Below are 13,254 nucleotides of genomic sequence, written 5' to 3' on the forward strand. Positions count from 1 at the left end.
TGCCATCTAGCGCTTTGGAGACACACACAGTGCTTGGCCAATAATCTCAGTGGGGATAGTGGAGTGGGGACATCACGCTGAGGTTTTAAAACATGAGAAACCAAATAATTTTTTGTAGTATGACTGATTAGGTGCATGGAAACGTTCTGACTGATGAATTCATTGGAAACAACATTACTGCAAGTCTAACACCCAACTAACATTTAAAGGGGACCTATGATGCTTTTGACCTATAAATGTAGTTAGAATGTTGTATTCTGGTGTTAAACCATTACCAAAGTTTCAGATAATGAGGTTTGGGCATTTGGAAGAGAGCACTGAAAGTAGTTTGGGATAGCTCAAAACACTCGGTTTCAGAAGGCGTGGTAAAACTGTTCCTTTGTGATGTCACAAAGGGGCGGGCTTCCTTATATGGTTCACAATTAAGAAAGCACATTGAGCGTGTGACCAGTCACAGTGGAGTGGGCATGCCTGGAGGCGGGTCGTGGGTGGAATAAATAAAACAGTGTTTTGGCAGGAAGCACAAATCAAAGGAAATACAGCTGGAAGATCTAAAAAGGAAGATCTAGAAAGTTTTCTGTGCGGGTTATTGTGTGTAGCTGCTCCATAGGAGACCAAAACAAACATAATAGGTCCCCTTTAAAGTGCATGCAGAGGGAGCTAAAGCTGCTGGATGCTGCATATTTGAAATCCAGCAACTCATAGTTATTTGGTACTATATAGAACACCTGAGTTGAATAGTGACATTAGTATTTGAATATATGGTCTGAAACACGCGGCCCGCGGGCCAAATGTGGCCCGCAGGACACTAGTTTGAGGCCCCCGCCTTGATATGAAAGTTTAATGTTAGTGCGGCCCGCGCAAGTTTGATATGGATGCTGTATGGTATCATGTACCCAGAAAAAATTATTACGTTTGATTAATGTTCATGTTAAAGGTTAAATAACTGTTAATAGTTATCCTCCCTATCCGTGTGGAAGTGGTAAGTTTTTGGCTATTTAAGTTTAAAGGAAATAACTTGAAGGCTACCGTTTAGGTCGCTAGCTCTCTAGTTTGCGAGTTAGCATGTGTCTCAAGACCCTGCAGTTGCGCAATATGTTGTAAATAAAAAGAGTATAAATGTGACTATAGTCGTGTTTTGTCATGTCTACAGGGCTCTAATAATGCTTTGTTCATTTTAATCTGAAAAAAATAATTTGTCTACCCACTAACTATATGTGGTTTCTTAAGTTTTTATTATTTACCATTTTATTATTATTATTATATTTATTTATTACTGATTGATTGATTGTCTTTATTCTTGATTTGTTTATTTATTTTCATCTTATTTTGTGTAGAAAAATAAAAATTAAGATATTTGAGAACAGTGGAATGTTTTATCAGAGCTTTTCTTGTAGAAAATCGGAACCAAAGCACTGAAAAAGTTTGTATATTTTTCTGTTTTTAATAAATGCGTTTTTTTTTTTTGGAAAACCTGATGCGGCCCAGCCTTGCCCAGACCCTAGCTCCAGTGGCCCCCAGGTAAATTTGAGTTTGAAACCCCTGTTGTAGAGCATACCTTGAGCCTGCGGAGGATGGCAGCCACACGTCGGTGCAGAGTGTCCCAGCGTCGGTTGCCTTCATGGACCATAGCTCTAAGCTGGCTGGCACGGTCCGTACGGTTCTCCCTGGCCAGGCGGCGGTATTGGTTGTTGACGAGTTCTAACTGGGTCAGTCGCTCATGGACCTGCCTTTGAAAACTCTAAAGAGAGGAGACGGTGGAATTGTGGTTGTAGTCGTACTGCGTTGTTTCTAATAACGTGGCCAAAGAGATTCATTCGCAACTTGCCTCAAATTTCTTCAGCTCCTCCTTCGCGACTGAATAAAGGACGTCTCCTGAGTTGGGGTTGGCAGCAGTGTGCTCAGCCATCTTGAGCCAATCCTCAAATCGCGAGTAGTCTTCTAGGAACTTGCACCACAGTCTCCATGTTTCCTCAATTCTACAAGGCGGCAACAGTCAGGCATTCTGGGTTGTTATTCTGTGAAACTGGTGAATGGCAGCCTTCCTTTATCACTGCAGTTGATCACTCAGCCAATCAGTCATTGGTGTTGGACCAGTGCTTTCTTTATCTTTCTCATGCTGCTGCTGAAACTAGCCAAGCCAAGTTGTGTATGATATACACATCTAATTAGATTCTATGCTACTATATTTAGATTATATTGATGTTTGACCATTGAATGATCGACCTTCGGTTCCCACCTGAGCCTCCTGTCCAGAGCCATGGCACAGATGGTCCTCCAGCGCTGGTCCAGGCTACGACTGGTCTCCTGCAGGGAATCGCTTTCTGCCTCGGTGGCGCCAGCAGCATCTTCGTCCCCCAGCAAAACGTCGCACAGGCTGAGCACCGACGCCACGCCCTCTGTGTGCTGCTCGATGTCCCGTTGCAGCTCCTGAACACGCACACGGGTAACAGTCATGGCTTTAAGTTCACAGAAACACAAGAAAGACACGGCCAGAGAGCTTCGGGAGCCACCCCCTCCCAAAATTAAACAATGGAGTGATCACAATAAATTATTCATTAAAACAGACATGCAAGGAGTAGGAGAGAGAAACAAAGAATTACAAGCAAAAACAGTACTGTAGCGGAACATGTGGTCTGTTTTACTTTTGTTGTGTGTGTGTGTGTGTTACCTGCTGTTCAGCCAGCCTCCTCTGGATTTCCTGGTGATGGCACACACTGTAGGTGATGGGCCTGGATAGCTCGGCCTCAACGCGGGAAAGCCAGGATCGGAGGTTACTCATGTTTTTGTCCAACTGCTGCACCGTCACTAAAGTTTCCTTTAACTTCCTCACCCTACACACACACACACACACGCTGATGTTAAAGCTGAACAAGAGGAGCTTAGAGTGATACTACAGCATGAGAACACTATTACAGCATATGTAACAGGTAAGTAAACACACATAGATCAACTACTAGTACTATGAGGAATAATAAATAGGTAAATTAGCAACATTTTACAGTGCCGCAGGGTATGCTGGGAAGACGGAAGCACTCCCAGGGACACTGTGTAAGAGGAAACACTGTCTAGTCTCTGGCAGCAAGCAGTAGGCAGGGACAACACACATTCTGAAGAATCCATTTACAGTATGTCTTAACTGTTATGAATAGAATGAGGTGAATACCATTGAGATTGATTGGATCAGTGGTACGTTTTTTGTGTGTTTCCCACCTTCCCCCAGACACTACCACGAGAGGCCCCCAGCTCAGTTGAGATCGCTGGTGTAATACAGTAGAAACAATATTTAAAGTGTTACATGGGATGGAGGCCCACTTTGAAAAGATGTGGTATTAACCGTATAGAAAGAGGGAAAATCTGTCACACACACGAGAATAATAGGAATTTTCTCCATTTGTGTGTGCCAAGCCGCATTTAATCATCCAGGTCTGAGACCCATATGAAAAGACACAAAGACGACAAATTTACAGCAAGAAAAAAAAAAGTTAAAGGTCTTTTCTTTGAATTCTCAGGTGTCTCCCATTAGAACCCCCAACCGTCACTATGGCAACCGACCCCCGTAACTAGTGTCTTAGTAACGCTCCGGACAATAGACGCTCTACCCCTGAGGCTTAAAAAGCCTGAAGTGTGCCCCAGTCTGGAGTTGCGAGTTAATGCTCCCATTAGATCCTTTCTCTCCTGTTGAGATCCAGCAAGGTCGGTCAATGTGGAGAGACACGAGGTGCTCTACACCCCAAATGATAAGCACAAAAACACAGCTCTTGAGTGGGAGTGGGAGGCTGGAGAATGTTTGAAAGGGTCCTAACAGATGGCGGGCATTGAGAAGGGAAAACTTAACCAAACGATATTGAAGTGAGCGTCCTTTTAGTCTACACTCCTCACTTTGTCTGAGCTCTTTTTCCAAAGAGTTATTAAAAAAACATTGTAAATGATATTTACCTCTAACACATCCATTTACAATAAACCAACAAAGTCAAAACGAGGAATATTACACATGATTGTCCACCTACTGAGATTGTGAAATGAAATTTACAGTCGGGGCTTAATCATTTTGAGTGCAACTAGATGCGGATGCTGAGGTTCTCATTGGGCGTGACCAGGATGGATAGGATCAGGAAGGTGTACATCAGACGGAAGAAGAAAACAAACAAAAAAAAAACAACAGCAAAATTGGGAAAAAAGCATAAGGTAATGAGAAAAAGGTTAAATAATAATAATAATAATACAACTATCTGAGATCCAACTAGAACTTCTTAGGATCCATATTTGGTTTGGCTTTAGCCCATTTAGTCATACGGTCTCTTTTTTTGGATGAATAGAGGCAAGGATGCTAGCATACACACAGAGTGTAATGCAGTAGATGATCTATGCCATCCATCTTCTTTGCCGCTTATCCTTATATCTTTTGTTTCCCATTGTATGTTTATTATGTAATGTTCAAGTCCTGTTCTCATTGTGTATCGTCACGTCTCATGACACCCATATTTACGAATATAAAATATCAAAATGGAACCCCAGAGCCTCATTTAAGCCAGAGTTTAGTTGAGTTTTGTCAAAAAAGAAAGAAAATGTAAACATGAACCGACATCACACTAAGCCCATGTCAACACAAACACAGATATTTTCCAAAATGCACAAATGTGTTTTGTTTTTTTTTAAACAAATGTCTGTCCGCATAAAACCACATTCACCAGCTGTCATGCACACTTTGGCCAATGAGAGGGCTGAAAAAGCAACAACAGCACATTATAACGCATCTGTTCATCACTAGAGTGAGATATTAGATGCCGTGTGCTTTAGCTTTAAAATGAGCGCTCAGTTCCACAGAGCCCATTAAAGATCATTCATGTTTATTTGATGTCTACCTCTGCACAAAACGTAAACAACACCCATAAATGTGAGCAAATGCTTTGGAAAATCTCTGCTCTCCAAAAGCTCAGTTTTTTTTTAGAACAAAAACCTACAAGAAGCTGAACCCCTGATAAAAATAGAATATGTGTTTCTGCATAAATTGCTCAACTTGTTTTAGCATAATCCTGCTTACCAAAAACAGCAAATGAAGCTCCTCTGTGTGGTGACAACAAACTAATCTACTGGCCTCTTTAAACTTGAACTTAAATAGTCAGAGTGACTGCGTGCAAGGTCATGCTTGGTAACGGACATTTTGGGGTTTTATGGTGGTTTTAAGGCAGCGTAGTAGTTGTAAATTGTGCACTGAAGTATCACGGTCTACTAAATTGTGCCTTACTCTCATTTTGCCCTCTCTAACCCCTGACAGCTTAACAAAAGCCAGAAGCTTCATGTGGAGGCCCAATAAAAAGACACAAAACCCGGTCAGGGGTCTGTGAGGAGTAGAATGGGCAAAGGGAGATAAAGAAGGTGCAGGACAAGGATAAAAGGCAAAGTAACTGCAGGGGGACTTTTGGAGAACATTATGATACTTTTACTATACATTACACTGAACTACTTATACATAGTACCATGCATGTAGCATTTTTTTGTACTTCTGACTGCCCTGGTAAGATTACTCAAGCTTTGATACACTGTGTTTATCGAAGTAGGGCCCCCACGCTTGACAAAATGTATGTTATTAGATGTGTAAATTACAATTAAGATGCAATAAGTTCACCCCTGTCCAATTATATGATGGTGAGAAGACCTGATGTGACAATTATATGGAATGTTTGACATACTTTCAGTTCCTTTTGTGGACAATACAGCATTGTTAAAGTTCATAATTTTGCCAATGGTGTCCCTGAGAATGCTCTTTTTGTGTCATGCTTTCAGAATCAGTGATTTAATTGATGCTGACAGACCACTCCCCTTGTCCTAGCCCGCCATCCTCCTCCTCGTGCAAAGCAGCGATATTGGGGGCAGTCAGTAATGCACATGAGGACATATGCGTCCTGTCTGCAAGTAGAACTAGCAGCGCATTCAGGCAGCTGCCCCCCGTATAGGAGTATCCATCTGTCTGGAAGGTTGAGGAGGGGAGGGGGACGGTCTAGTTTATCATTGGGGGGGGGGGTTAACCTGTGTGTGTGTACATTACAATCCATGTATTCCTGACAGCTGCAAGGTAGAGTCAGCAACAGCAGGTGAATGGAGTTACATGAGAGCTATTGTGTTTTAATGAAGGCTGGTGGAAGAGGCGCTGGAGTTCGAACAACAGAATAACGACGCCTCACACGCCTCCTAACCATTTATGTGTATTTATATTTGCAGTGTATTTTTCTTCCAACTTTGTTAAATTTGGTTAAAAGCTTTACTTTACTTTATGTTTGAAAGTATAAAGTATACTAGTTACCTGGCTTCAATGTGATGGAAGAGGTTGTGCCATCGCTGGTTAACTTCATCCAGAGAGCCGCACACTTGGGTCTGCTTGGCCTCGTCGCTGGCTAAAATAAGCTGCTCCCCCAGCTGCTTCAGGTGGCTTTTATTCTCACTGAACAAATTGATTTCCTCCATGCAATCCTGCAGAAGCATTGGGTTTTGGCATTAGTTTTTTTTTTTGCTGATTTCATGTACCATGACTTGAGCAACAGAAGAAATACAGTATGTATTCACTCCATAGTATGGAGTACAAGATACGTATACTGCACACCAACTGTGTAAAATATATTGCTTTACTCTGTAATATATTAAGCAATATGAAAGAAAGCAATAGAATAGAAAGGGAATAGAAAGGATCTTAGATGCCATCAATTCGTAAAAAATGAAAGGGGCACCTTGATATTTTGTAAATCAGCACGTAAGGTATGCTAAAAAGTTATACTGTATATATTTCAAGAAAACTAGTGAAAATACCTATTATTAGTATGAATGTCCTGGCTATTTTTTCACTATTTGTGCTGTTTGTTTTTTTTTTATTAAATTTTTTCCAACAATTTCGCTTCCTGAAATAATCTTTGGGGAATTTTCTTTTTGTAAAATTATGACTGTATTCCCATAATCTTTTGACTTTATTCCCATAATATTTAGACTTTATTTCCTATAATATTTCAACTTTATGACCATTTAAACTCTATTACCATAATATTTTGACCTTATTCCCATTACATTTAAATTTTATTGCCATAACATCTCGGCTTCATTGCCGTAACATTTAGACTTTATTGCCATAATATTTTGACTTTATTGCCATAATATTTAACTTTATTCCCATAACATTTAAACTTTATTCCCATAACATTTAGACTTATTGCCATAACATTTAGACTTTTTGCCATAACATTATGACTTTTTCCCATAATATTTAGACTTTATTCACATAACATTTAAACTTTATTGCCATAACATTTAGACTTTATTGCCATAATGTTTAGACTTTATTGCCATAATATCTAGACTTTATTCCATAACATTTAAACTTTATTGCCATAATATTTAAACTTTATTACCATAACATTTAAACTTTATTGCCATAACATTTAAACTTTACTGCCATAACATTTACACTTTATTGCCATAATATTTAGAATTGTTTCCCCCAACTAATTCCCCCCATTGTCTAAAAATTATACCTTTGTTGTTCTGTTTGTTTAATATTATTACAACTGAAATGACATAATTTTCACTGAAAATATGACAAGTTTATTCTGGCTTAATCCTCACTAGTGTTGTGGCGGTATGCTGGAGCCTATCCTATCTGACTTTGGGCAAAGGTGAGGTAAACCCTGGACTGGTTGATGACAAGCCACACTCACATTCATACCTGTGGACAATTTAGAGTCGCCAGTTATGCCTAACATGCATGTTTTTCTGGACATGCGGGAGGCAATCGACACACTGGTTTGTGTTATAATATAATATAGTTTACAACCAAGCACATTTCCAGAAAGCTCTTTGTGTTTTTCCCACACATCATCTAAAAATCCAGAAATTACCTTTTTCAGCTTCTCCACCATTTCTTCAATGCTGAGATCTGCACTGTGGCACACCTTCTTCTCCAACTGGGTGAGCCAATCGCAGAATTCCTTGTTTTTGTCATTAAAAATAGTCCAGGCGTTGAGACGGTCTGCCACTTCCTGTCTGCGTAAGGACACCTAAAGAGGGGGATGAAATAGTGTCTTTGCACTGCTAGAACAAATACATGCATTTTGAAACAAGCATAAAAGCAACTCAACTAGAAAGTGAACTTCCTCGAGAAACAGGATTTTTAGAGATGATGTCGCCAAACTGAGATACGTCATGATTACTAATTCATTGCATCGAGATGCAATGCAAATGTGAGCGGTACATGAATGACATCACAGCAATGTGATTGGCCGCTTGCTACATGTTTTGTGACCGTACTATGACATCATCGCGGCATCATTCCTTGAGCTTTTATCTTCGTGCGATATTTTTAGAATCCATAAATTAATGGTCTAGTACTTCTCCTGGAGCCTATCACAGCAGGCTTCGCTACACATCTTACACTAAAGGCCGGAGCTGATTTCTTATGTTTTTCTTCAGCGAATCGTCTAATATAGCATGATGTTGTTAAAATATGATTGTAATGCTAGGAGTCCACTCGGCCGACACCAGTTGGTGCCAGTTTGTGCCAATGCAATTTGCTGTGGCGCCTAGTGTCGCAAATAAGGTGTAAATGTCATATCTTGCCAATGGTGTCCCTTAGAATGCTCTTTTTGTGTCGTGCTTTCAGAATCAGTGATTTTATTGATGCTGACAGACCACTCCCCTTGTTCCCTTAGACTTTATTCCCATAATATTTAGACTTTATTCCCATAATATTTAGACTTTATTCCCATAACATTTAAACTTTATTCCCATAACATTTAAAATTTATTCCCATAACATTTAAACGTTATTGCCCTAACATTTAGACTTTATAGCCATAATATCTAGACTTTATTTCCAGAACATTTAAACTTTATTCCCATAACATTTAGATTTTATTCGAATAATATTTAGCCTTTATTCCCATAACATTTAGGCCTTATTCCCATAATATTTAGACTTATTACCATAATATTTAGACTTAATTTCCATAACATTATGAATTTATTCCCATAATATTTAGACTTTATTCCAATAATATTTAGACTTTATTGCCATAACATTTAAACTTTATTGCCCTAACATTTAGACTTTATTGCCATAATATTTAGACTTTATTCCCATAATATTATGACTTAATTTCCATAACATTTCAACTTTATCCCCTTAACATTTAGATTTTACTCCCATAATATTTAGACTTTATTGCCATAATATTTATACTTTATTCCCATAACATTTAGGCCTTATTCCCATAATATTTACACTTACTATCATAATATTTAGACTTAATTTCCATAACATTATGACTTTATTCCCATAATATTTAGACTTTATTCCCATAATATTATGACTTGATTCCCATAACTAGTGGCATGCAGTGGCTCAAACTGCCTCCCAACTGGCTGGTGGTGGCCCGTAACGGCGGCAAAAAAAATTCAAAATGTTAAACATTTTTGTCCTCCAAGTGGAATAAAAAATGTTGCAAACAATTCGCTGGAATGTACTGGAATGTAATGGTGCCAATGATGCTAGGAGTCCATTGGGCCGGCGCCAGTTGGTGCCAGTTGGCGCCAAAGATTATGTGATTGTCATGAAGTGGCTCACTATGGCGCCAAAATAAAGGCAATATGGCAACATGCCAAGCAAACATGAATTCTGTGCCACGGCGAGCCCGGTGGACATTACTGTACTTCACCTAGCTATGCTAACTCTGGGGCCCATGGAAAAAAAATCATGATTCATGACTAATTTTATTTACTTTTTGGGCCCCCTTACCCCCCAGGGACCCTGGGATTGTCCTGACTTTCCCACTTTTAACGGCACCTCGGGTCAATAGCACTCAACACGAATAAATGTAATAATGTATAATAAATCCATGTGATCAATGTCAGCGGTTTTCAGTCCTGGATGATCGTAATTGAAATCGGCAGCATGTTACCCTGAAAGGAGCATCCCTAGCTGATACGCATCTGAGGGGAATTCTCTGATCTCATTGATGTTGATGGTGGCCACATTAAACACGTGTAAAACAGGAAATAAGTTGATTGTATCTTCATAGAATGTTGCATAATCAAACCGTGCATTCTTTACAATATGGGACCTTTATCAAACTGTACATGAATTAGTTTCTTGTGCTACTTTAGATTATCATAATCATTTAATCCCTCGGTAATCTCAGCAATCAGATGAATGGGGAAGAATCTTCAATGGAGTCTGGCTGATTAACAAGGTCCATTTTCCAAATGACAGCTTAATGCCACGAAAACAAGGCATTACCCAGCATAGGCGGTGATGATCTTTTGTTCGGCGAAGAGTGGTGTTATATTTTACTGTCTGAAGGCATTCATTTGATTTCAACGAGCCCTGCTTCTATTTTAACACAGGATTTGTGGGCCTTCCGGACCCTTGAGTATTAAAAAGATGCATTGAGGGCTGCCGTGCCTCCTGTGAGGACTTTGTGGAGACAATGGAGACTGCCCCCTGAGTCCCTCTAGTCCAACCAGGCCATCTGGTCGACGGGCCCATTCCAGTGGCTTCCCCCAACATACAACCTGTTAACTAGACAGAGAAGACTAGAGTAACCCCCCCCCCCCCCCTCTCTCTCCCCCGGACATGAAAAGTGATTGATTTGGGTTTATCTTTAATTGGAGAAATAACCAAATAAAACATAATGGGCTTCATTTGCAGGGCTACGAGTGCTGTCTAGGGAGCCCCAACCATCAAAACAAAACCCGATAATTGGACATAATCGCTGGTGCTGCTGTAGCATCTGTGAGTTCCATTAACTGCTGCCAACACGGGCGCGAGTGACGGCATCAAGTTGAAGTGGAGACCCAATTAGTAGCAGTGTAAATCATCCCGTAAGCATCTTTGTTAACTCACCGTTGGGTTCTCCAGAACAAGAGCACGTTTGTTTCCGAGCCAAAAGACTTAACTGTAGGAATTTGAGCTTGCGTTCATACAATCCAGTCCAGTACAGTACAGTACAGTACTGCATGCCGTGTGATTACAAAGCTGGAAGCTTTCAGGCACCTGCATTAAAGCTTTTGGAGCAGACTGGAAAATAGCATTCATTTGTATGCCAACTGTATTCAAATACTTGATTAGATTAAATAAAAAGTCACTTTTTTTAGGATGAAAGCTGTCAAACAAATACTTTAACACATTTTACAGCAAAAAGTATGAAAAACTTTTTTCAACTTTTGTTTTGTTTTTTAAGTTAACCGTCTGGCAACAGGAAAAAAATTAATTAAGAGCATAGGAAATATTTTTTGCATCATCTTGCCAGGCAAAAGATTTAGTTTTAGCATGAAAGGAGCACAGGGTACTTTTCCCTCCATGTTACCTCTTTAATGATGCAAATGAGTGTGTGTGATGCAGAGGCATTGTGCTGCTGTTGACCTCCAACTAACCACTGGAAGCAACTTTCCCCTCCTCCTCCTCATCTCCTCTCACTGCAGCTGCAACCACTACACTACAGTATAAACCCTCACAGTATAAAGTTTACATCAGTCCTCACCTTGGTGCACAGTTCTTCCCATTGGACGTGGAGTTGCTCCAGCTGCTGCTCCAGCAGAGCCGAGTCACCCGTCGCCACATATTGGAACAAGTCGGTCTTCATGGAGGCCAGGTCCTTCAATCCGCCGTCTAGATGGCGCAGAGAGAGGTCCGTCTTCTGCATCACACAAACAAAAACAGTCAGGCAGCCATGAACAAGCTGTGAGCACGCTTGTGTGCCTCTTTCTTGACCACCCAGATTAAATCTGGGAAAAAAAGGGCTGTGGATGGGACAGGGGGAGGGTAGAGGGGGTAGAGGGCTAAAAAGTGGGAGGAGAGCATGAGGGCATTTAACATGGGAAAGGGGGGTAAATGCAAAAGTGCTGTGGTGGAACAGAGTACCGTGTGATAGTATCTTCAGTCCCTTCAGAGACGTTTTTTATGAACTAAATCAACAATATGTTACAGTGTAGATAATTGACCAGGTGAAAAGTGAGGAAAGTAGCATCTAATATCATTGCCATGGCAACCCTAAACTTTAAGGGGTCTAATATATAGACAGACCAGCCGGGACACCTTGTGTCTAGGGTTGCCAACTCCCTGAAAAACAAACAATGGACACCTTGTTGGGAGGGCCAGCCAATCCTTCAGCAAAAACTACCTTTGCTGTGCTTTAAACATTCTCATTAGAAAAAGGATCTGGTATATGCGGATGTATGTAGTTGCCTGAATTAGCTCCTCTGCCTCAGATGTGGCCATCTTGGCAACCGGCTGCCTATAGAAGTGGTTCCTCAGCTCATCCAGCTCAGACATGATGCTGCTTATTCCATCCTGACACTTGCACCAGTCCTAAATTAGCAGACACAACAAAGAATAAAGTTGCAATTTTAGGAAACTTAGATTGTAACAATATAACTTTTACCCAATCATAAAGTCAAAAAAATATTATGAGAATAAAGACATGACATTAAGAGAAAAATATTTGTAAAAAAGAACATTAATAAAATAACATTACAAATGGAAGACATGATGTTTTTTGGTGGAAAATGTTTGGACATGTATGGTCTAAATATGGAGTTGCTTATTTTACTCTACACCAGGGGTCTCAAACTCAATTTACTTGAGGGCCACTGGAGCTAGGGTCTGGGCGAGGCTGGGCCGCATCAGGTTTTCCAAAAAAAAAAAAAAACGCATTTATTAAAAACAGAAAAATTTATAAACTTTGCTTTTGTTCCGATTTTCTACAAGAAAAGCTCTGATAAAACATTCCACTGTTCTCAAATATCTTAATTTTTATTTCTCTACACAAAATAAGATGAAAAATAAATAAAAAGAAAAAAGAAAATCCATCAATCAGTAATAAATAAATATAATAATAATAATAAAACACCAAATAATAAAAACTTGAGAAACCACATATAGTTGGTGGGTAGACAAATTATTTTTTTCAGATTAAAATGAACAAAGCATTATTAGAGCCCTGTAGACATGACAAAACACGACTATAGTCACATTTATGCTTTTTTATTTACAACATATTGCGCAACTGCAGGGTCTTGAGACACATGCTAACTCGCAAACTAGAGAGCTAGCGACCTAAACGGTAGCCTTCAAGTTATTTCCTTTAAACTTAAATAGCCAAAAACTTACCACTTCCACACGGATAGGGAGGATAATTATTGACAGTTATTTAACCTTTAACATGAACATTAATCAAACGTAATAATTTTTTCTGGGTACATGATACCATACAGC

General features: G+C 39.8%; 1 protein-coding gene across 5 annotated transcripts in view; it reads right to left on the reverse strand.

Annotated features, from left to right (window-relative positions):
• Positions 1 to 13,254, reverse strand: part of LOC131107473 (nesprin-2) — an 81,673-nt gene that overhangs the window by 9,248 nt on the left and 59,171 nt on the right. For all 5 annotated transcript variants that reach the window (XM_058057558.1, XM_058057557.1, XM_058057555.1 and 2 more), the window contains 8 exons: positions 12,226 to 12,348; positions 11,522 to 11,677; positions 7,884 to 8,042; positions 6,305 to 6,471; positions 2,672 to 2,834; positions 2,240 to 2,430; positions 1,829 to 1,979; positions 1,559 to 1,741 (listed from right to left, as the gene is read on the reverse strand). In XM_058057558.1, the coding sequence (XP_057913541.1) occupies positions 1,559 to 1,741; positions 1,829 to 1,979; positions 2,240 to 2,430; positions 2,672 to 2,834; positions 6,305 to 6,471; positions 7,884 to 8,042; positions 11,522 to 11,677; positions 12,226 to 12,348 (1,293 nt within the window). The remainder of the gene's footprint in view (positions 1 to 1,558; positions 1,742 to 1,828; positions 1,980 to 2,239; positions 2,431 to 2,671; positions 2,835 to 6,304; positions 6,472 to 7,883; positions 8,043 to 11,521; positions 11,678 to 12,225; positions 12,349 to 13,254) is intronic.

The sequence above is a fragment of the Doryrhamphus excisus genome, chromosome 19, assembly GCF_030265055.1.
Source record: "Doryrhamphus excisus isolate RoL2022-K1 chromosome 19, RoL_Dexc_1.0, whole genome shotgun sequence".
Lineage (NCBI taxonomy): Eukaryota > Metazoa > Chordata > Actinopteri > Syngnathiformes > Syngnathidae > Doryrhamphus > Doryrhamphus excisus.